General features: G+C 41.5%; 1 protein-coding gene and 2 long non-coding RNA genes across 9 annotated transcripts; 2 read left to right on the top strand and 1 right to left on the bottom strand.

Moving 5' to 3' along the window:
- Positions 1-6,553: 6,553 nt before the first annotated feature.
- LOC127920916 (uncharacterized) lies at positions 6,554-7,248 on the top strand. The gene is made up of 3 exons (XR_008107954.1): positions 6,554-6,576; positions 6,854-6,895; positions 7,165-7,248. It is a non-coding gene; the product is annotated as an uncharacterized LOC127920916 (long non-coding RNA).
- A 304-nt stretch (positions 7,249-7,552) lies between these two features.
- LOC118380458 (zinc finger protein ZFP2-like) lies at positions 7,553-19,483 on the top strand. Of its 3 annotated transcripts, none has more exons than XR_008107953.1 (4): positions 7,553-7,698; positions 8,332-8,827; positions 15,746-18,747; positions 18,878-19,483. XR_008107953.1 is itself a non-coding variant. In XM_052504930.1 (3 exons), exons 1-3 carry the CDS (start codon positions 7,684-7,686, stop codon positions 17,011-17,013), a joined length of 1,779 nt encoding a protein of 592 aa, XP_052360890.1. In that variant the 5' UTR covers positions 7,553-7,683; the 3' UTR covers positions 17,014-19,483. The 3 variants fall into 3 exon arrangements, 1 of the variants encoding a protein (XP_052360890.1); XR_008107952.1 differs by having other exon boundaries at positions 15,746-18,790; XM_052504930.1 differs by having other exon boundaries at positions 15,746-19,483.
- A 1,476-nt stretch (positions 19,484-20,959) lies between these two features.
- On the bottom strand, positions 20,960-22,866 carry LOC127920918 (uncharacterized). 5 transcript variants are annotated; one of them, XR_008107960.1, is made up of 4 exons: positions 22,799-22,839; positions 22,634-22,745; positions 22,368-22,524; positions 20,960-22,314 (listed from the first exon to the last, which is right to left on the bottom strand). It is a non-coding gene; the product is annotated as an uncharacterized LOC127920918 (long non-coding RNA). The 5 variants fall into 5 exon arrangements; XR_008107957.1 differs by having other exon boundaries at positions 20,961-22,314; positions 22,634-22,756; positions 22,824-22,862; XR_008107956.1 differs by lacking the exon at positions 22,634-22,745 and having other exon boundaries at positions 21,007-22,314; positions 22,368-22,563; positions 22,824-22,866.
- Positions 22,867-23,780: the final 914 nt, after the last annotated feature.

Raw genomic sequence — 23,780 nt, 5'->3', positions numbered from 1 at the left:
AATGCAAGGCATCTCCTCGGGCCAGCTATCTCCCCATCTGGGGCGGTGCCCGAATGCAAGGCATCTCCTCGGGCCAGGGGGGCGGTGCCCGATCAAGGCATCTCCTCGGGCCAGCTATCTCCCCCATCTGGGGGCGGTGCCCGAATGCAAGGCATCTCCTCGGGCCAGCTATCTCCCCCATCTGGGGGCGGTGCCCAAGGCATCTCCTCGGGCCAGCTATCCGGCCCCCACTCAAGAGGCGGAGCCGGTGGTGACGGTGTGTGCTGATCCAGAGAAGGTGTCATCAGAGCCCCTTTCTGTGCTACCGCATCAGTCCTTAAAAACACAAAACACTGACAGTTTCATGCAGCTCTAAAAGGAACGTTTCAGACCCACAAACAGCAGGTCTCCTAGGTAACACAGTTGGTTCAGAGAGTGGAACCACAACCTATCCAGCCATGACACACAGTGTCCATGGTAGAGAGATGTTCATTTTGTGCTGGTGAATCTGGTATTTACATACATCCTACCCTGCTCCTAAATCCTGGCTGGTTTAACAGCATCACATAGGTGTCTTTTCATCCTGGCCATTAGCCCTGTAGCCTAATAATAAAGGGGTTTTAGATGGTCTACTGAGAGTGCCTTGAAATATTAGCCTTCATGTTATTTCATTATTCACAATTCACATACCAGCATACTTCATTTTCCTCGTTTTGAGTAAGATGTCCAGTCACATGTCACAGTTCTTCCATGGCCTGCATACACACCAGACATGTCACTCATTGAACATGTCTGGGATGCTCTGGATCGATGTGTATGACAGCTTGTTCAAGTTCTCGCCAATATCCAGCGACTTCATACAGCCATTGAGGAGGAGTGGGACAACGTTCCACAGGCCACAATCAACATGCTAATCAACTCTATGCGAAGGAGATGTTGCTCTGCATGAGGCAAATGGTGGTCACACCAGATACTGACTGGTTTTCTGATCCACACTCCTACCTTTTCTTAAAGGTTTCTGTGACCAACCGATGCATATCTGTATTTCCAGTTGTGAAATGCAAAGATTAGTGTCACGCCCTGGGCCAAGTATTTTGTGTTTATCTTCATTTATTTGGTCAGGCCAGGGTGTGACATGGGTTTTTGTATGTGGTGTGTATGTAGTGGGATTGTAGCTTAGTGGGGTGTTCTAGGTAAGTCTATGGCTGTCTGAAGTGGTTCTCAATCAGAGGCAGGTGTTTATCGTTGTCTCTGATTGGGAACCATATTTAGGCAGCCATATTCTTTGGTTGTGTTGTGGGTGATTGTCCTTAGTGTCCTGATGTCCTTGTTCTGTGTTAGTTTACACAAAGTATAGGCTGTTTCGGTTTTCGTTACGTTTATTGATTTGTAGTGTTTGTGTTTTTTCGTGTCTACGTTGTTTATTAAACATGGATCGCCATCTACACGCTGCAGTTTGGTCCGACTCTCCTTCACCACTAGAAAACCGTTACAATTAGGGCCTAATGAATGTTTTTCAGTCTACTGATTTCCTTTTATGAGTATAATTTTAGAAATGATTGCTTCTACCATTTATATTTTTGTTCAGTGTATTAAAGTAAGGTGCCTAATTGTTACCCAGTAAATAGTTTGATATTGATATCAAAACGGCTGCATTAGGCCTTTAAACAAGTCTTTCAAAAACCATTTCAATGCTGTTCCTGATTCTAACCCCATATCTGTTCATATTCCCACAGGAGAGATCTCCAACCCAGGTTCAGACAGTGAACCCAGTTCCACAGCATCAGGAAACCATAAACAACACAGACAGAGGAACTCAAGACAGAAACATCACCACTGCATGGACTGCTACACTAGTTTCTGTGATCCAGAGGAGTTGAGAAGACACACTTGTAGACCCCACCCCTGCTCAGATTGCAGAGGCAGCTTTATTTGTCCAATTCACCTCAAATCAAAACAGACTCAAAAAAGGATTATGACATACCCGTGTGGTCAATGTGAGAAGATATGTGAAACACCAAGCAAACTCAAGACGCACCAGATAACTCACACAGGAGAGAAGCCATACCACTGCACTGTTTGCGGAAAGGGTTGCAGTCATTCGGATCAACTAAAGACACACCAGAGAACTCACACAGGAGAGAAGCCTTATCATTGCTCCCAATGTGGAAAGCGTTTCAGTCAGTTATCTACTCTGAGAAAACACCACCTAACTCACACAGGAGAGAAGCCTTACCTCTGCTCTCATTGTGGGAAGAGTTTCCGTCAGTTAGCCAACCTTAATGCACACCAGTTAATTCACACAGGAGAGAAGCCATACCACTGCTCTCAGTGTGGGAAGGATTTCAGACATCCAAGAGACTTAAAGTCACACCAGAGAACTCACACAGGAGAGAAGCCTTACCACTGCTCCCAATGTGGAACGAGTTTCAGTCAGTTGTCAACTCTGAAAAAACACCAGTTAACTCACACAGGAGAGAAGCCTTACCTCTGCTCTCAATGTGGGAAGAGTTTCAGCAGGTTATGTGAAATGAAGGCACACCAGATAACTCACACAGGAGAGAAGCCATACCACTGCTCTCAATGTGGGGATAGCTTCACCAGTTTATATTTCCAAAAGAAACACCAGCTGATTCACACAGGAAAAAAGTCATTTCACTGCTCCCAGTGTGGGAACAGTTTTAGTCAATCATCAACTCTGAAGACGCACCAGATAACTCACACAGGAGAGAAGGCCTTCCACTGCCGTCAGTGTGGGAAGAGTTTCAGTCATTTATCAACTCTGAAGACTCATCAGATAACTCACACTGGAGATAAGCCTCACGTCTGCTCTCAGTGTGGGAAGAGTTTCAGTCTGGTAGGAAACCTTAAGCGACACCAGCTATCCCACACAGTAGAGAAGCCTTACTGTTGCTCTCATTGTGGGAAGAGTTTCAGTCAATCATCAGCTATAAAGAAACACCAGAGAACTCACACAGGATGAAAGCTGGGTCATTAAATCTGAAGACACCAGTTTGCTCACATAGGGGATAAGCCTTAACTCTACTATCAATGTGGGGGTAGTTTCACCAGTTTATATTTCCCCCAAAAAACACCAGCTGTGGAAAGGTTCTGTAATGAATAAAATGTTCTGTGTGCATCTTATCTTTGGTGTCCTAAACTGGTACGTGTGCATCTAAGTTTGACTGTGACCTCTCCAGCTTGCTGACAATAAAGGGTGATTCATTTTAATATTGACTTTGAGTGTCCCAGTGTAAGAATTTCCACAACAATTCAGTCAGTCATCAAATTTGAAGACCTACAGCCTTTGCTCTGTGTGAGGGAAAAGGTTCAGTTGCCTAGGAGACCTAAAGAAACACCAGCTAACTCGCCCTGGAGAGAATCCTTATGTTCTGCAGTTTGACTGTTTATTGAAATAAAGCAGGAAAATAACTGTTATCTGAACATATCCCTATTTCAGGAATCAGTCAAAAGGACTGCAGAGAAAAGGCAGTTTTACAGGAAGTGTATTTATTTGATTGGTGATTAGGGGACGTGGTTTGTCATGGTCAGTATTTTCACTAAACAGCTGATTTCCACTAAACAGCTGCCTAAACTTATTTTTTTTTAACCAGGCAAGTCAGTTAAGAACAAATTCTTATTTTCAATGACGGCCTAGGAACAGTGGGTTAACTGCCTGTTCAGGGGCAGAATGACAGATTTGTACCTTGTCAGCTCGGGGGTTTGAACTTGCAACCTTCCAGTTACTAGTCCAACGCTCTAACCACTAGGCTACCCTGCCACCCCCTATACCTGCAGACCTTCAGCAGAGAACATCCAGATGATTTCCTAGAGGACGCTGCCACAATGGACTATTCAGTGAAGTTGTATTTCGTGGTAGAATCCAGAGTTAATATCTTCTGGTTGGATTTCTATAATCACTCTTTTTTTCTTTCTTTTCAAGTTTCAAAAAATATTTTATTTAGTCAAAAAAATATATGCAACATAAATGAAAGAAAATAACCAAAATTTAATAAACATATTGTAACCTCAGTCTCCTGTCTCACTTTATTATGGAGGGTTGAAGGTGTGAAGGAAATTGTATTGGGTGAAGAGATTAGCCTTGAAAATGTTAATCTTGTCTTTGGTGTCTGTGCATGGTAAAGATATGGGGGGTGTCATGACCCCCTCTTTAGGACCATATGCCAGAACGCCCTGAATATGTTCTTTAAGATAGGAGACTCCAATGAATCATGTTTATGTAGGTTTACATAGCAGTATATACGGCTTTATGTAAGGAAGGCCCTTTGAGAGCTTCACACTGGTTCTTATGCATCGAGGTTTGACTGTGACCTCTCCAGCTCTCCTACCATTTGTCCCATCTCTAATTGGACCTACTTCACAGTAGTAAATAGAATATAGTAGTAAACAGATTTCAAGTATTTAGCTCCATATAGCTCCGACCCGAAGTTAAACTGTAAAAACAGACAGTTCACATTTTCCATTGACGTTTGTAGCCTACGTCTGAATACTGTGATGTCACATTTATCAAGTTGACAATATTTAATTTATAAACATAATACACATCATAAACATTGCGGAATAATTTTCTCACCTTTTCTGGCCATGAGTTCATATTCCCGAAGTGGCCATACACCAAATTACCAAACACATCTCATTTAATTGTTCCTATTAGATAGACTATTATCATTTCTAGTTTTTGCTCTATGCATGTGCAGCTGTTCGGCCATGGAAACCCATTTCCTGACTCTCCCGACGACGAACAGTTATTTTGCTGAAGTTGCTTCCAGAGGCAGTTTGGAACACGGTAGGTGAGTGTTACAACGTAGGACAGACCATTTTTATGCACTACACGCTTCAGCAATCGGCAGTTCCCCTCTGTGAGGTTGTGTGGCCTACCACTTTGTGGATGAGCTGTTGTTGCTCCTAGACATTTCCACTTCACAATAACAGCACTTACAGATGCCCGGGGCAGCTCTAGCAGGGCAGAAATTTGACCAACAGACTTGTTGGAAAGGTGGCATCCAATGACTGTCACGTTGAAAGTCACTGAGCTCTTCTGTAAGGACCATTCTACTGCCAATGTTTGTCTATAAAGATTGTATGGCTGTGTGCTCGATTTTATACACCTTTCAGCAACGGGTGTGGCTGAAATAGCTATATCCACTAATTTGAAGGGGTGTCCACATACTTTTGTATATATAGTGTATGTCCTTGTCCTCTCCTTGGTTGATTTAGAGGAAATATTAAAGAAAAATTTTAAAGAAATAATTGAAGTCAGGAATAAACATTGTAAGTCACATAAATAGACACCAAAACCACTGAATCATCCTAACATAATACATGTACTGGTTACACCAAAACCACTCAATCATCCTAACATAATACATGTACTGGTTACACCAAAACCACTGAATCATCCTAACATAATACATGTACTGGTTACACCAAAACCACTGAATCATCCTAACATAATACATGTACTGGTTACACCAAAACCACTCAATCATCCTAACATAATACATGTACTGGTTACACCAAAACCACTCAATCATCCTAACATAATACATGTACTGGTTACACCAAAACCACTGAATCATCCTAACATAATACATGTACTGGTTACACCAAAACCACTCAATCATCCTAACATAATACATGTACTGGTTACACCAAAACCACTCAATCATCCTAACATAATACATGTACTGGTTACACCAAAACCACTCAATCATCCTAACATAATACATGTAATGGTTACACCAAAACCACTGAATCATCCTAACATAATACATGTACTGGTTACACCAAAACCACTCAATCATCCTAACATAATACATGTAATGGTCTTATTTAGCAAATAAGTGTTTAATTTAAATCAGTGTTTAATAATTTCAACATCCGTGATCATATGAAATTTGTTTGTCTTTTTCAGTTCCTCTTAAGGATCTGCCCTTTTTTTTCAATTTCCACCTAAAATGACAGTCCCAAATCTTAACTGCCTGTAATTCAGGTCCTGAAGCAACGATATGTATATTCTTGATACCATTTGAAAGGAAACACTGAAGTTTGTGAAAATGTGAAATGAATGTAGGAGAATATAACACGTTAGATCTGGCAAAAGACATTAAAAAAGAAAAAAAACATGCGTTTTTTTGTATTTTCTTTGTACCATCATCTTTGAAATGCAAGAGAAAGGCCATAATGTATTATTCCATCCCAGGCGCAATTACAATTTTGGCCACTAGATGGCAGCAGTGTATGTGCAAAGCTTTAGACTGATCCAATGAAATATTGCATTTCTGTTCAAACTTTTGTATCAAGACTGCCCAAATGTGCCTACTTGGTTTATTAATAACTTTACAAGTTCATAACTGTGCACTCTCCTCAAACAATAGCATGGTATTATTTCACTGTAACAGCTACTGTAAATTGGACAGTGCAATTAGATTAACAAGAATTTAAGCTTTCTGCCAATATCAGATATGTCTTTGTCTTGGGAAATTTTATTGCTACTGACAACCTCATGCTAATCGCATTAGCCTACGCTAGCTCAACAGTCCCGCGGTGGACCCACCAATCCTGTAGCGGTTTCAGGTAAATAAAAATGAATGAACTAATACATTTTGTCATTAACACCACATTCTGTCCTTACCATCACAGTCCATTATGTGGTGGCAATGACGTGTGGTGAAAAATACATTTTTGCAGTATTTGGTCATAAATAGCAGGGATTCTAGCATGCTAACTCCAGTTGAACAGCTAGCATACAATGTATCCTAAATACACATAATTAAAACCATTTCCAAATCTGAAATAATTTGAGGAAATTAGCTAAATATATCTTTTCATACTTGTGCAAATCTTTCTATAGCCGAAAATGGAGACAATTCAAAAGATATCAATCAACAAAGCGGTAAGAATATGTAGGCTATAACGATATGTTGAAATATGGCTGTATTGGGTGCAGATGAGGTAAGAATATGTAGGCTATAACGATATGTTGAAAGATGGCTGTATTGGGTGCAGATGAGGTAAGAATATGTAGACTATAACGATATGTTGAAAGATGGCTGTATTGGGTGCAGATGAGGTAAGAATATGTAGACTATAACGATATGTTGAAAGATGGCTGTATTGGGTGCAGATGACTGAACTGAATCAGTTGTGTGTCTGTGTCTGCAGGTATACAGACAAGGAGGCATACAAAGTTATGTCAATTGGTATGTTATACTGATCACATGTACCATCCTCTTATCTTACCTCTTCAATGAATATCCCATAAGCCTCTACATTATGGACAAGGCATGTGTATGAAAACTGTTTTGATAATGGTTTTCATTCACATTCACCACAAAAAGCAAGTTATGAATACTGTCTTGTGTATGTTTTGTTAATCATCTGTATAGTTACTTTTTTTTTTTTTTATTCACAGACTTCAGCCTCCCTAAACCTCTGAATATAACAGGACATATTTTCGATCACCATGCACTGCAAAATCATTCTGGCTATGGATACGGAGAACATCAACACATTAACATCAACAATATTTGGCAGGGTAATTTGTATTTTTCCATCACAAAGTATAATTGATTTATTCTCCGGTCCAGTTGGTGGCGGTAATGCAACATTATACTGGATGCCACCCGCCGTTAAACCAAAGAAGGAGTAAGGCGAGTCAGAACAACAACAGCTGCCAGTTCAATGTCAAGCGTCAAGGTAAGATCCAGATTCCTAATATATTCTGAAACGATTCCATATGTAAACATTAGTAGGCGGATTATTTATCCACGTCCACCAAATTATGTGTCAACAATAGCCATTTGTGCTAGAGTTAACTAGCCAGTAAAATGGCTACCCAAGCAAATGTGTTTATCTTCAAGACACTGTTGTGAATGATAACGTTATTAGTTATTAAGACAGCAATGTGAATTGTCCATCTTCAAAATGGCATAAATATATTGGCACCCTTAACTAGTAAGTGAGCTTGGCTGGTTAGCGAGCAAGCTAGTTATTATAATTTCAGTATCTAATCATTAGCAAACTGGTAATTTATAGATTACAAATCAAATGTTATTTTGGTTCGCCGTTGCTTCAAAATAACTTCTTGCTGGTTATCTAGCTAGATCGTTTCATCCTAGTGAGAAAGGTTTCAGTGATCTAAAGCAAACCCAAGTAGCTCAACGTTGCTAACGCTAGTTGTACGATTACCACAGCAATGCTAGCTAGCTACATGTATTAGTAGATTCCTAGTGGTTGGAATATTTAGTTATATTCCTTTATTAATTAAGCTGTTCCAGTTGTGAAACTCACTTTACATTTTGTTTTTGCCTCTTTTGAATCCCACTATAGCCTTCCATGTCTGAACCCAAGTCCCTGGGTTCTTACTGTGGTGTTCCAGCACAGAGAAGCTCACAGTGGGGTCCAGAGATGGTCTTAGTGAAGCTGGAGGACTGTAGTCATCCACTGGAACTCAATGTGATAGTCAAAGAGGAGGAGGAGGAGGAGAGAGGGATTAAAGAGGAGGAGGAGAGAGCATTCAAAGAGGAGGTGGAGGAGAGAGCATTCAAAGAGGAGGAGGAGGAGAGAGCATTCAAAGAGGAGGTGGAGGAGAGAGCATTCAAAGAGGAGGAGGGGGAGGAGGAGGAGATGGCAGAGGAGAGAGCATTCAAAGAGGAGGAGGGGGAGGAGGAGGAGATGGCAGAGGAGAGAGCATTCAAAGAGGAGGAGGGGGAGGAGGAGGAGATGGCAGAGGAGAGATCATTCAAAGAGGAGGAGGGGGAGAGAGCATTCACAGAAGTGGAGAACAGGGAAGAGGAGGAAGAAGTAGATGGGAACACTGATCCAGGTAAGTTCAGTAGTTTAGGATGGAGAGAGTCTGGTGCATTGACAGCCACAGGGGATTCCAGCACTATTATTGTCTTTCCACCAATCTGGTGGCTCTTTCTGAAGAGTAACTTGGTTTCACCTCGTTTTAAAGGGGCAGTGCAGTTAAAAACGTGTTCCTGTTTGGAAAATAATTCCTGTAATTTCAGCCTGTTCATGTGGGTTGGAGTTTTTGGCCCAGATCATGACATCACAATCTGATCAGAATGACCAGTCATCTTTTATTTGCACTTGTATCCTCCTACTTTGAAGGGGTAAGCAGGGTAGGCTCTATCCGCCAATCAGGTCTGTGTATGTAAATTGATTTTAATTTGCTCGGAAGATCAGACTGAGCATTTCAATGGCAAAAGGAGGCTCAGGGAAATAAATGATAACAAATATATTTGAAGTTATTTTCATGAAATAAAACAAACACAGTGATGTATTAGACATATGGGATGATTTAAAAATACTGCTTCTGGGCTTTAACATTATGGGCCTGTTTTCAGCTGGCGATTAGAGGCCCAAGTGTCAAACACACATTAGTTTGGAATTTCCTAATGTAAGAACATGAGCGCTGGCATTTTCCAGCCCCAACGCCAGGTTCAACTATGTACCTGTCTAACATCAGCTCACTTGTGCTGAGGTGGGAGGGGTGGCAATATTGGAGGCGTGTCCTTAAAAACACTGACAGTTTCATGCAGCTCTAAAAGGAACGTTTCAGACCCACAAACAGCAGATCTCCTAGGCAACACAGTTACCTAGGAGACCCCCCCCCATTTTGTTTATTTTGACTAAAAACAAAGCATATCATGGCACTCCGGTACCACTTGCCATGCGGCAGTAGAGAGAACAGTCTATGACTGGGGTGGCTGGGGTCTTTGACCATTTTTAGGGCCTTCCTTCCTTCGAAACCCATTTCATGAAGCTCCCGACGAAAGGTTCTTCTGCTGATGTTGCTTCCAGAAGCAGTTTGTAACTCGGTAGTGAGTGTTGCAACGGAGGACAGATTAATTTGACGCGCTTCAGCACTCAGCGGTCCTGTTCTGTGAGCTCGTGTGGCCTACCACTTTGTGGCTGTCTATTCATTTGAGTGGTTACCCATTTCAAAGCCCATCCCTCAGCCTTTTACCAAAACAGAGAAGGGGTTTGTTATTGGTTTAATTACGGATTCCAGCTTTAAAGACCAAGTGCAAAACATTCCGTTTTTCCTGTGTTTTATATCATATTGTTCAACGGGATGAAACTAACTAACTTTAAAAATCAGTTATTTCCTGGTAGTTGCTGGTTGAAAATACAATTTACACAGGACCTTGTAATCAGCAGACTTGCGTGGGCGGAGTTTAGGCTTTTCATGGTGACCTCACCATGTGGTAAATTGTGGCAAACTTCTTGCTTGAGAAATACTTTTTTTTTTCTCCTAAAAAGCAATTATTTTTCCCCATTTATAATGGAAATCTACACTGAACAAAAATATAAACACAACATGTAAAGTGTTGGTTCCATGTTTCATGAGCTGAAGTAAAAGATACCAGGAATTTTTCATATGCACAAAAAGCTTATTTCTCTGAAATGTAGGGCAGGAATTTGTTTATATCCCTGTTAGTGAGCATTTCTCCTTCGCCAAGATAATCCATCCACCTGACAGATGTGGCATATCAAGAAGCTGATTAAACAGCATCATTAGCATCACACGCTCTATAATGTGCACTTTTGTCAAACAACACAATGCCGCAGATGTCTGCAGTTTTGAGGGAGCAGTTGGCATGCTGACTGCAGTAATGTCCACCAGAGCTGTTGCCAGAGAATTTAATGTTCATTTCTCTACCATAAGCCACCTCTACCGTCACTTTAGAGAATTTGGCATTATGTTCAACCGGCCTCACAACTGCAGACCACATGTAACCACGCCAGCCCAGGACCTCCACTTCCGACTTCTTCACCTGCGGGATCGGCTGAGACCAGGCACCCAGACAGCTGATGAAAATGTGGGTTTGCACAACCGAAGAATTCTGCTCAAACTGTCAGAAATGGTCTCAGGGAAGCTCGTCTGCGTGCTCGTCGTCCTCATCAGGGTCTTGACCTGACTGCAGTTCAGCATCGTAATCGACTTGAGTGGGGAGATGCTCACCTTCGATGGCCACTGGCACTCTGGAAAAGTCTGCTCACAGATTCACTGATACATAGATTCACAGGAAGCATTATCACCCTGTTTCAACTGTACTGGGCAGGTGACAGACAGTGTGTATGGCGTCGTGTGGGCGAGCGGTTTGCTGTTGTGAACAGAGTGCCCCATGGTGGCGGTGGGGTTACGATATGGGAAGGCATAAGCTACGGACAATGAACATTATTGCATTTTATTGATGTCAATTTGAATGCACAGCGATACTGTGACGAGATCCTGAGGACCATTATGGTGCCATTCATCCACCGTCATCACCTCATGTTTCAGCGTGATAATGATCCTGAGGACCATTATGGTGCCATTCATCCACCGCCATCACCTCATGTTTCAGCATGATAATGATCCTGAGGACCATTATGGTGCCATTCATCCACCGCCATCACCTCATGTTTCAGCATGATAATGATCCTGAGGACCATTATGGTGCCATTCATCCACCGCCACCACCTCATGTTTCAGCGTGATAATGATCCTGAGGACCACTCGGTGCCATTCATCCACCGTCATCACCTCATGTTTCAGCTGATAATGATCCTGAACCATTACGGTGCCATTCATCCACCGTCATGACCTCATGTTTCAGCATGATAATGATCCTGAGGACCATTACGGTGCCATTCATCCACCGCTCCACCTCATGTTTCAGCGTGATAATGATCCTGAGGACCATTATGGTGCCATTCATCCACTGATCACCTCATGTTTCAGCATGATAATGCATCCCCGGACCAAGGATCCTTTCACAGTTCCTGGAAGCTGACATGTCCTGTCTCCATGGTCTCTGCTGCTCAAGACACTGTCACCACTGTACATGTTTGAGCATGTTCTGCCTCGATGTCTAGGAAGTTCTGTTGCCACCTTCCTCCCATATCCTGAATCCAATGTTCTCCCACAATCAATAAACTCACCCTCAACGTCCCCACTGCAAATGAGCTTCGTGGACCATTTTGGAAACAGCAGAAGGTGTTCTGTCCATCCTCGATGGGACCACAGTCAAATGTGGAAAGCTTAAAGTTCTGCTCACACATGCACTGACCCTGGTCCACCTCTTTCTCCGCCTTCAACCTCAGAGGCTGAAAAAAGTGTGGTCTTGACAATGAAATGGTCCACCCACAATGGTCTTCAACCTCAGGAGGCCCAACAACCTTTTACAGATGCACAATTGAGATTATCCTGTCGGGCTGTATCACCGCCTGGTTCGGCAACTGCACCGCCCGCAACCGTAGGGCTCCCCAGAGGGTGGTGCTGTCTGCCCAACGCGTCACCGTGGCACTGCCCTCCAGAACACCTATAGAACACAATGTCACAGGAAGTCCAAGGCTACGGCCTGTTCACCCCTCTACCATCCAGAAGGCGAGGTCAGTACAGGTGCATCAAAGCTGGGACTGAGAGACGAAAAACAGCTTCTATCTCAAGGCCATCAGACAGTTAAATAGCCATCACTAGCCAGATCTCCCGGTTACTCAACCCTGCACCTTAGATGACCTATTTACATAGATGGAATCAGGTCACTTTAATAATGGAACACTAGTCATTTTAATAATGTTTACATACTGCTTTACTTTCTTTATTTTTGTCAATGTCACTCCTACATTGCTTTTCCTAATATTTATATATTTCTTAATCCATTGTTACTTTTACCTTTGTGTGTATTGATACTGTGAACCATTAGATACTACTGCACTGTTGGAGCTAGGAACACAAGCATTTAGTAATAATATAAATAACAATAATAATAATATAAATAATAATAATTGTTAGATACTACTGCACTGTTGGAGCTCAACACAAGCATTTAGTTAGATACTACTGCTCTGTTGGAGCTAGGCCACAAGCATTTAGTTAGATACACTGCACTGTTGGCTCTAGGATAACAAGCATTTGTTAGATACTACTGCACTGTTGGAGCTAGTAACACAAGCATTTAATTAGATACTTTCTGCACTGTTGGACCTAGGAAGACAAGCATTTAGTTAGATACTACTGCACTGTTGGAGCTAGAACACAAGCATTTAGTTAGATACACCTGCACTGTTGAGCTAGGCAAGACAAGCATTTAGTTAGATACTTCTGCACTGTTGGAGCTAGGAACTGCAAGCATTTAGTTAGATACTACTGCACTGTTGGAGCTAGGAAGACAAGCATTTAGTTAGATACTACTGCACTGAGGAGCTAGAACACAAGCATTTAGTTAGATACTACTGCACTGTTGGAGCTAGGAAGACAAGCATTTAGTTAGATACTCAACTAACATCAATGCGGTTAGTTAGATACCCTGCACTGTTGGAGCTAGGAACACAAGCATTTAGTTAGATACTACTGCACTGTTGGAGCTAGTAACACAAGCATTTAGTTAGATACACTGCACTGTTGGAGCTAGTAACACAAGCATTTAGTTAGATACTACTGCACTGTTGGAGCTAGGAAGACAAGCATTTAGTTAGATACTACTGCACTGTTGGAGCCAGGAAGACAAGCATTTAGTTAGATACTACTGCACTGTTGGAGCTAGTAAGACAAGCATTTAGTTAGATACTACTGCACTGTTGGAGCTAGGAACACAAGCATTTAGTTAGTTAGATACTACTGCACTGTTGGAGCTAGGAACACAAGCATTTAGTTAGATACTACTGCACTGTTGGAGCTAGGAACACAAGCATTTAGTTAGATACTACTGCACTGTTGGAGCTAGGAACACAAGCATTTAGTTAGATACTACTGCACTGTTGGAGCTAGTAACACAAGCATTTAGTTAGATACTACTGCACTGTTGGAGCTAGGAACACAAGCATTTAGTTAGATACTACTGCACTGTTGGAGCTAGGAACACAAGCATTTAGTTAGATACTACTGCACTGTTGGAGCTAGAAACACAAGCATTTAGTTAGATACTACTGCACTGTTGGAGCTAGGAACACAAGCATTTAGTTAGATACTACTGCACTGTTGGAGCTAGGAACACAAGCATTTAGTTAGATACTACTGCACTGTTGGAGCTAGAAACACAAGCATTTAGTTAGATACTACTGCACTGTTGGAGCTAGGAACACAAGCATTTAGTTAGATACTACTGTACTGTTGGAGCTAGGAACACAAGCATTTAGTTAGGTACTACTGCAGTGTTGGAGCTAGGAACACAAGCATTTAGTTAGATACTACTGCACTGTTGGAGCTAGGAACACAAGCATTTAGTTAGATACTACTGCACTGTTGGAGCTAGGAACATAAGCATTTAGTTAGGTACTACTGCACTGTTGGAGCTAGGAACACAAGCATTTAGTTAGATACTACTGCACTGTTGGAGCTAGGAACACAAGCATTTAGTTAGATACTACTGCACTGTTGGAGCTAGGAACACAAGCATTTAGTTAGATACTACTGCACTGTTGGAGCTAGGAACACAAGCATTTAGTTAGGTACTACTGCACTGTTGGAGCTAGGAACACAAGCATTTAGTTAGATACTACTGCACTGTTGGAGCTAGGAAGACAAGCATTTAGTTAGATACTACTGCACTGTTGGAGCTAGGAAGACAAGCATTTAGTTAGATACTACTGCACTCTTGGAGCTAGAAACACAAGAATTTAGTTAGATACTACTGCACTGTTGGAGCTAGGAACACAAGCATTTAGTTAGATACTACTGCACTGTTGGAGCTAGGAACACAAGCATTTAGTTAGATACTACTGCACTGTTGGAGCTAGGAAGACAAGCATTTAGTTAGATACTACTGCACTGTTGGAGCTAGGAACACAAGCATTTAGTTAGATACTACTGCACTGTTGGAGCTAGGAACACAAGCATTTAGTTAGATACTACTGCACTGTTGGAGCTAGGAACACAAGCATTTAGTTAGATACTACTGCACTGTTGGAGCTAGAAACACAAGCATTTAGTTAGATACTACTGCACTGTTGGAGCTAGGAACACAAGCATTTAGTTAGATACTACTGCACTGTTGGAGCTAGGAACACAAGCATTTAGTTAGATACTACTGCACTGTTGGAGCTAGAAACACAAGCATTTAGTTAGATACTACTGCACTGTTGGAGCTAGGAACACAAGCATTTAGTTAGATACTACTGCACTGTTGGAGCTAGAAACACAAGCATTTAGTTGGAGCTAGGAACACAAGCATTTAGTTAGATAGTACTGCACTGTTGGAGCTAGGAACACAAGCATTTAGTTGGAGCTAGGAACACAAGCATTTAGTTAGATAGTACTGCACTGTTGGAGCTAGGAACACAAGCATTTCGCTACACCCGCAATCACATCTGCTAAATAGGTGTATGTGACCAATACAATTTGATTCGAACAGCCTAATCAATTCTATTGGATGGAGATGTCGCCCTGCTGAGGCAAATGGTGGTCTGGTTTTCTGATCCACACTCCTACCTTTTCTTGAAGGTTTCTGTGACCAACAGATGCATATCTGTATTCCCAGTCATGTGAAATCCATTGATTTTAGGCTCTAATGATTTTTTTTCTCAGTTGACTGATTCCCTTATGAACTGAAACTAAGTATAATTCTTGAAATTGTTGCATATTGCATTTTAGGTTTTTGTTCAGTGTATTCAAGTAAAGTACTTAATTGTTACCTAATAAAGGATTTGATATTGATATAAAACGGCTGCTTAGGCCTTTAAACAAGTATTTTAAAGACCATTTTCAATGCTGTTCCTGATTCTAATCCTCTATCTGTTCATATTCCCACAGGAGAGAGCTCCAACCCAGGTTCAGACAGTGAGCCCAGTTCCACAGCATCAGGAAACCATAAACAACACAGACGGAGGAACTCAAGACAGAAACATCACCACTGCATGGACTGCTTCACTAGTTTCTATGATCCAGAGGAGTTGAGAAGGCACACTTGTAGACCCCACCCCTGCTCAGATTGCAGAGACAGCTTTATTTGTCCAACTCACCTCAAATCAAAACAGTCTCAAAAAAGGAGGAGGGTGTACTCATGTGGTCAATGTGGGAAGAGATTTCAAACACCAAGCAAACTCAAGACGCACCAGAGAACTCACACAGGAGAGAAGCCATACGACTGCTCTGTTTGTGGGAAGTGTTTCAGTCAGTCGAACCAACTAAAGACACACCAGAGAACTCACACAGGACAGAAGCCTTACCACTGCTCTCAGTGTGGAAAGAGTTTCAGCTGGTTACACAGCCTGAAGACACACCAGATAACTCACACAGGGGAGAAGCCTTACCACTGCTCGCAGTGTGGAAAGCGTTTCAGTCTGGTAGGAAACCTAAAGAGACACCACCTAACCCACACAGTAGAGAAGCCTTACCGCTGTTCTCATTGTGGGAAGAGTTTCAGTCAGTTACACCATCTAAAGACACACCAGTTAATTCACACAGGAGAGAAGCCATATCACTGCTCTCAATGTGGGAAGAGTTTCAGTCATCCAAAAGACTTAAAGTCGCACCAGAGAACTCACACAGGAGAGAAGCCATTCCACTGCTCCCACTGTGGAAAGAGTTTCAGTCAGTTATCAACTCTGAAAAAACACCAGCTAACTCACACAGGAGAGAAGCCTTACCTCTGCTCTCAATGTGGGAAGCGTTTCACCAGGTTATATCAACTGAAGGCACACCAGATAACGCACACAGAAGAGAAACCTTACCACTGCTTGCAATGTGGTGATAGTTTCACCAGTGCATATTTCCTAAAGAAACACCAGCTAATTCACACGGGAGAAAAGCCATTCCACTGCTCCCAGTGTGGGAAGAATTTCAGTCATTCATCAACATTGAAGACACATCAGATAAGTCACACAGGAGAGAAGACTCACCACTGCTCTCAGTGTGGGAAGAGTTTTGGTCATTCATCAACTCTCAAGACACATCAGATAACTCACTCAGGAGAGAAGCCTCACCTCTGCTCTCAGTGTGGGAAGAGTTTCAGCCAGTCATCAACTTTGAAGAAACATCAGAGAACTCACACAGGAGGAAAGCTGTGTCATCAGAGCTGAAGACACTAGCTTATTCACATAGGGGAGAAGCCTAAACTCTGTTGTCAATATGGGGATAGTTTCACCAGTTTATATTAATAAAATATAACACCAACTAATTATGACTAACAATAACTTACCTGGTTACTTAAAGGGGGTTAAAACTTGCAAAGGTGTGTGGAACATGCTGCCTGTGTGGAAAGCTTCGGTCAGTCATCAGATTTGACGACACAGCATTTAACTCGCACAGTAGAGAAGCCTTACTGTGTTCGGGAGTTGTTTGAATATTGTTTATTGAAATGAAGCTGCTATGTTCACAATAAGCCATTATCATCATATCACTTTTTCAGGAATCAGGAATCACCAAAAAGTCAGCACTGCAGAGAAAAGGCAGTTTTACAGAAACTGTATGTATTTGGTTGGTGCTTAAAACAGACATGGCTGGTCAATGTCAGTATGTCCACTATACAGCTGTCTTTTTGGGAATGCAATACTTTCTATACCAGCAGCCACAACGGACAATTCAGTGAAGTTGTATTTGCATTTGTGGAATCCATAGCTAATATCTGTCCATAGAGAATCCTCAGTAATCAGACATCATATATTCTAGTTGGATTTCTATAATCACATTTTTTTTTAATTGAAAAAAATTATATAATTTAGTAACAAAAAATGTATGCAACAAAAACTTCTAATTAGAGGAATATAACCAAAAATTAATAAACATATTGTATTTCAATTACTATGCTCAGTCTCCTGTCTCTCTTTATTATGGAGGGTTGAAGAGTCATTATATCTGGTGCTTTACAGGGAGGCTATACTGTAAAGCAGTGGTGGTCGGTGCCGTTTATGATGAGGATTATAATTCGTTTTTTTTTAAATGAGCCTTATTTCTATTACAGGATTATTTATTTATGGCTTTTACATGGTATTGTCATTCATATTCAATTCACCTAGTTTAATGTAACATCGATAGGTTTAGGCTACTACATGATACTCATTTTCCCTCTACCCATCATGAGGTTGCTACAACCTGGCCTATGAATTAAAGTTTGAACACACCTACTCTTGGCAGTCACTCAACCAGCTTCAGGATGAATGCTTTTCCAACAGTCTTGACGGAGTTCCCACATATGCTGAGCACTTGTTGGCTGCTTTTCCTTCACTCTGCAGTCCAACTCATCCCAAACCATCTCAATTGGGTTGAGGTTGGGTGATTGTGGAGTCCACAGTCTTGGGGATCCCCTGTTATTGGTAATGGTGAGATGTTAACAGGGGATCCCCAAGACATGCTATTGGTAATGGTGAGATGTTAGCATGTCTTGGGGATCCCCTGTTATTGGTAATGTTGAGATGTTAACAGGGGATCCCCAAGACATGCTATTGGTAATGGTGAGATGTTAGCATGTCTTGGGGATCCCCTGTTATTGGTAATGTTGAGATGTTAACAGGGGATCCCCAAGACATGCTATTGGTAATGGTGAGATGTTAGCATGTCTTGGGGATCCCCTGTTATTGTAATGGTGAGATGTTAGCATGTCTTGGGGATCCCCTGTTATTGTAATGGTGAGATGTTAGCATGTCTTGGGGATCCTCTGTTATTGGTAAAGGTGAGATATTAGTATGTCTTGGGGATCCTCTGTTATGGTAACATCTCACCATTACCAATGTCTTGGTGATCCCCTGTTATTGTAATGGTGAGATGTTAGTATGTCTTGGGGATCCTCTGTTATTGTAATGGTGAGATGTTAGTATGTCTTGGGGATCCCCTGTTATTGTGATGGTGAGATGTTAGTATGTCTTGGGGATCCTCTGTTATTGTGATGGTGAGATGTTAGTATGTCTTGGGGATCCCCTGATATTGGTAATGATGAGATGTTACCAGGTCTTGGGGATCCCCTGTTATTGATAATAGTGAGAGGTTAGAATATCTTGAGGATCCCCTGTTATTGTAATGGTGAAAGGTTAGCATGTCCCCTGTTATTGGTAATGGTGAGGGTGTGATCTTTGTACCATTTTATATTTTTCTTGTCTCAAATGAAAATATCACATTTTGCCATCTCCATCTTGGGTTACAAACACTACACTGGTCTGTTCAGTGGCAGGGTAAGGCTTCGTCTTGGGGATCCCCTGTTATTGGTACTGGTGAGGAGTTAGCATGTTTTGGGGATCCCCTGTTATTGTAATGGAGAAAGGTTAGCATGTCCCCTGTTATTGGTACTGGTGAGGAGTTAGCATGTTTTGGGGTATAATATTTGTGCCTCTAATTTTCACACTCACCATTATTATTCATTGGTTCAGGATGATCTGTAATCATGGTAGCATCCACATGAATGTAGAAGTGTTCAGAAACCTATTCTATTATTTACAGTATGTGACTCAAATGAAACAACACATTATGTACCCTTTATTTACATTGGGCACGCCCAATTTTTCAGTTTTTGATTTGTTAAAAAAGTTTGAAATATCCAATAAATGTCGTTCCACTTCATGATTGTGTCCCACTTGTTGTTGATTCTTCACAAAAAAAATACAGTTTTATATCTTTATGTTTGAAGCCTGAAATGTGGCAAAAGGTCGCAAAGTTCAAGGGGGCCGAATACTTTCGCAAGGCACTGTATATCCATTGTTTTTGTCAAAATTGCTCAAGCTCATTAAATTTGTTTAGGAATCATTGATGGATTGCAGTATTCAAACCTAGTCTCTGTTTTTTTAGGCAAATTTAAATCAGGACTGAGACTAGACGATTCCAGAACACTTAACACCTCTTGGAAATCCATTTTGGTGTGTCTTTGGCAAAAACATTTGTGTAATTCTGGATAAGAGCGTCTGCTAAATGACTTAAATGTAAATGTAATTGTCTGGCTGAAAAGTTGTATCCTATCCCAGGGTTTTCAGAAGACAGGCTGTTTTTCTCCTTTCATATTTCATTGGATCCTGACAAACTTCCCACTCCCAGCCAACGGCAAGCATACCCATAACATGATGCTGCCACCACAATACTTGAAATTAGACTGTTTCAGTCTGTGTTGGATTGGATTTGAACCAACCTTGTAGTTTTTAATTTATGCCAAAAAGTTTTGTCTTGCAGTATTACTTAACAGCCTTGTTGCTAACAGAATGGGAGTGGATTCTTTAACACAGGCGTCTTCCTTTTCATTTTGTCATACAGGCCAGTAACATGGAGGGAATCAAATCAAATTGTATTGGTTACATGGTTAGCAGATGTTAATGCCAGTGTAGCGAATGCAATGATGTTAATCCCTTTTGGATTTTTTAAACTATTGTGGTGGCAGCATCATGTTATGGGTATGCTTGTCACCGGCAGGGAAGTGGATTATGAACAGGTTCTGAAAGAGGAAACATTAACTACTTGACAAAGGAAGGTTAGCTGGAAAGTCAGTCTGTGTGACACATTATTGTAGCTATTAGAAAGCTATTCATCACGAAACTTGAACAAAAAATGGATTTTCATGACATTTAATCCACAGATGGATTCTATAGAGGAAGGATTGTTGACATATATTTGACATTTGTATTATTTCAACTAATTGAAGTTGTAACATTCAGTAACAGCTGAACGGAACATGATGAGAGGCGGGGAGGCGGGGAGGCGGTGAGTGTGTTGTCCACTTCCATTCAAGTCGATTGGCGAAGTTACATTGACATTGTTGTCATATTGGCTTAGATGTGATTGATGGTAGAAGGACTTGAATTTAACATTGAGCATTGATCAAATCAAAGTTTATTTGTCACGTGCGCTGAATACAACAGGTGTAGGTAGACCTTACAGTGAAATGCTTACTTACAGGCTCTAACCAATAGTGCAAAAAATGTATTGGGTGAACAATAGGTAGGTAAAGAAATAAAACAACAGTAAAAAGACAGGCTATATACAGTAGTGAGGCTATATACAGTAGTGAGGCTATATAGAGTAGTGAGGCTATAAAAGCAGAGAGGCTATATACAGTAGAGAGGCTATAACAGCAGAGAGGCTATATACAGTAGAGAGGCTATAAAAGTAGCAAGGATACATACCGGTTAGTCAGACTGATAGAGGTAGTATGTACATGTAGATATGGTTAAAGTGACTATGCAAATATGATGAACAGAGAGTAGCAGTAGCCTAAAAGAGGGGTTGGTGGGTGGGACACAATGCAGATAGCCCGGATAGCCACTGTGCGGGAGCACTGGTTGGTCGGCCCAATTGAGGTAGTAGTTAAAGTGACTATGCATATATGATAACCAGAGAGTAGCAGCAGCGTAAAAAGAGGGGTTGGGGGAGGCACACAATGCAAATAGTCTGGGTAGCCATTTGATTACCTGTTCAGGGGTCTTATGGCTTGGGGGTAAAAACTGTTGAGAAGCCTTTTTGTCCTAGACTTGGCACTCCGGTACTGCTTGCCGTGCGGTAGTAGAGAGAACATTCAATGACTGGGGTGACTGGGGTCTTTGACAATTTTTAGAGCCTTCCTCTGACACCGCCTGGTGTAGAGGTACTGGATGGCAGGCAGCTTAGCCCCAGTGATGTACTGGGCCGTACACACTACCCTCTGTAGTGCCTTGCTGTCAGAGGTCGAGCTATTGCCGTACCAGGCAGTGATGCAACCAGTCAGGCAGGATGCTTTCGATGTTGCAGCTGTAGAACCTTTTGAGGATCTGAGGACCCATGCCAAATCTTTTTAGTTTCCTGAGGGGGAATAGGCTTTGTCGTGCCCTCTTCATGACTGTCTTGGTGTGTTTGGACCATTCTCGTTTGTTGTTGATGTGGACACCAAGGAACTTGAAACTCTCAACCTGCTCCACTACAGCCCTGTTGATGAGAATGGGGGCATGCTCGGTCCTCCTTTTTCTGTAGTCCACAATCATCGCCTTCTTAAGAAGCCGGTGGCCACCAGCTTTTTAATGTTTTGCTACACTGTACCTAATGAACACAACCCTGATTCTGATCCAACAAGTTGAGTACAACATTATTTAGATGATTGCGATACTAAAGTTGACTGTTATTATGACTGTTTGATATATTATGAGTTTTTTGGTACATGGCCCTGTTCGTGGGATAAATTGCAGGACTATTAATTAAGCAGAGGCTCCTGTCATCAGGTCTTCAGTCATCCCAGATATAACAGCTGCTATAGAGGTCAAAGCTGTTACCAAAGTAGCAGTTAATCTGGACAACCTTCTCTTCAACACCTTCTATTCAACTCATTGGTGGCCACCAGCTTCTTAATGTTTTGCTACACTGTGCCTAATGAACACAACCCTGGAGGTCAAGACTATTACCAAATCAGCAGTTAAACTGGACAACCTTCTATTCAACTCCTTCTATTCAACTCCTTCTATTCAACTCCTTCTATTCAACACCTATTCAACACCTTCTATTCAACTCCTTCTATTCAACTCCTTCTATTCAACTCCTTCTATTCAACACCTTCTATTCAACTCCTTCTATTCAACTCCTTCTATTCAACACCTTCTATTCAACTCCTTCTATTCAACACCTTCTATTCAACTCCTTCTATTCAACTCCTTCTATTCAACACCTTCTATTCAACTCCTTCTATTCAACACCTTCTATTCAACTCCTTCTATTCAACACCTTCTATTCAACTCCTTCTATTCAACTCCTTCTATTCAACACCTATTCAACTCCTTCTATTCAACACCTTCTATTCAACTCCTTCTATTCAACACCTTCTATTCAACTCCTTCTATTCAACTCCTTCTATTCAACTCCTTCTATTCAACACCTTCTATTCAACTCCTTCTATTCAACTCCTTCTATTCAACACCTTCTATTCAACACCTATTCAACTCCTTCTATTCAACACCTTCTATTCAACACCTTCACAGGTAGACATGATAATTTCTCATTTTCCCCATGATTTAAATCAGTCTTTCAATTGTGCGACTGAATGTGAAGTCTTTCATTTCTAAACAGTGATCTTTAGTGGGATCATCTAGTGGATTGGACTGTCACTTGTCCTTTCTGTTCCAAAAGGCTAGGCTAGGAAGAGTCCCCTGCTCCCCCAGAGACACTTGTGTTCCAACAGCTGCAGCTGAAGGGAGGTTGTGGGATTCCCAGTTTTATTGATGTTCTCTGTTATGGACTTTACTTTTCTTGTCCTTGACTGTGTCTTCCTGCGATCTCTGTTGTTTTTACATTTGAAAGTCTAAAAATAAAGCTGTCCAAAAGAAGCAGGTATTTGATTGGTCCGTTTAATGGACATATCAGATATAAGTCTGTTCCGTATATGGTCACATCCTCTGGTGCACAGCTCACATGGCATCAGATCTACCAATAAACCAATGTCAAAATACCTGAGATATATTGCTGTGGAAGCTGGATGTATTTCTGACACCCATTTCTGAACATGGCCATGTTGGGATTGTAAATGATCTGTTGCTTTGGAACACTTGTGACTACTATGGACTGTATGGGATCAGATTGGAGTTTCATGACCAGCTCAGCAGGTTTGATACCATCGCTATGAGGCAGGGTCATAAAGTAATCATAAAAAACTTTAGGCTGCATGTATTTCTGACATCCAGTTTTGGATCACGGCCATGTTAGAAGGTCACTGACGAGGTAATAATATGGACTATTTGTTTGTCTAAAGATGTTTCTCTTTGTAAATGTATTAGATTAATATTACATTTATCCCTCCATTGACTTCACACTGCATGCTGAAAGGTGAAGACCTCATACCTTTACTGTGGACCACAGAGAGATCCGATACAGGCCAGCACATTGTTTTGACCTTATTAGTCTACCATGAGGTCCTGAC

This window comes from Oncorhynchus keta, unplaced genomic scaffold (assembly GCF_023373465.1).
Source record: "Oncorhynchus keta strain PuntledgeMale-10-30-2019 unplaced genomic scaffold, Oket_V2 Un_contig_2122_pilon_pilon, whole genome shotgun sequence".
Classification (NCBI taxonomy): domain Eukaryota; kingdom Metazoa; phylum Chordata; class Actinopteri; order Salmoniformes; family Salmonidae; genus Oncorhynchus; species Oncorhynchus keta.
Note: the sequence above shows the minus strand (reverse complement) of the source record. Positions and strands in the feature narration are given on the sequence as shown.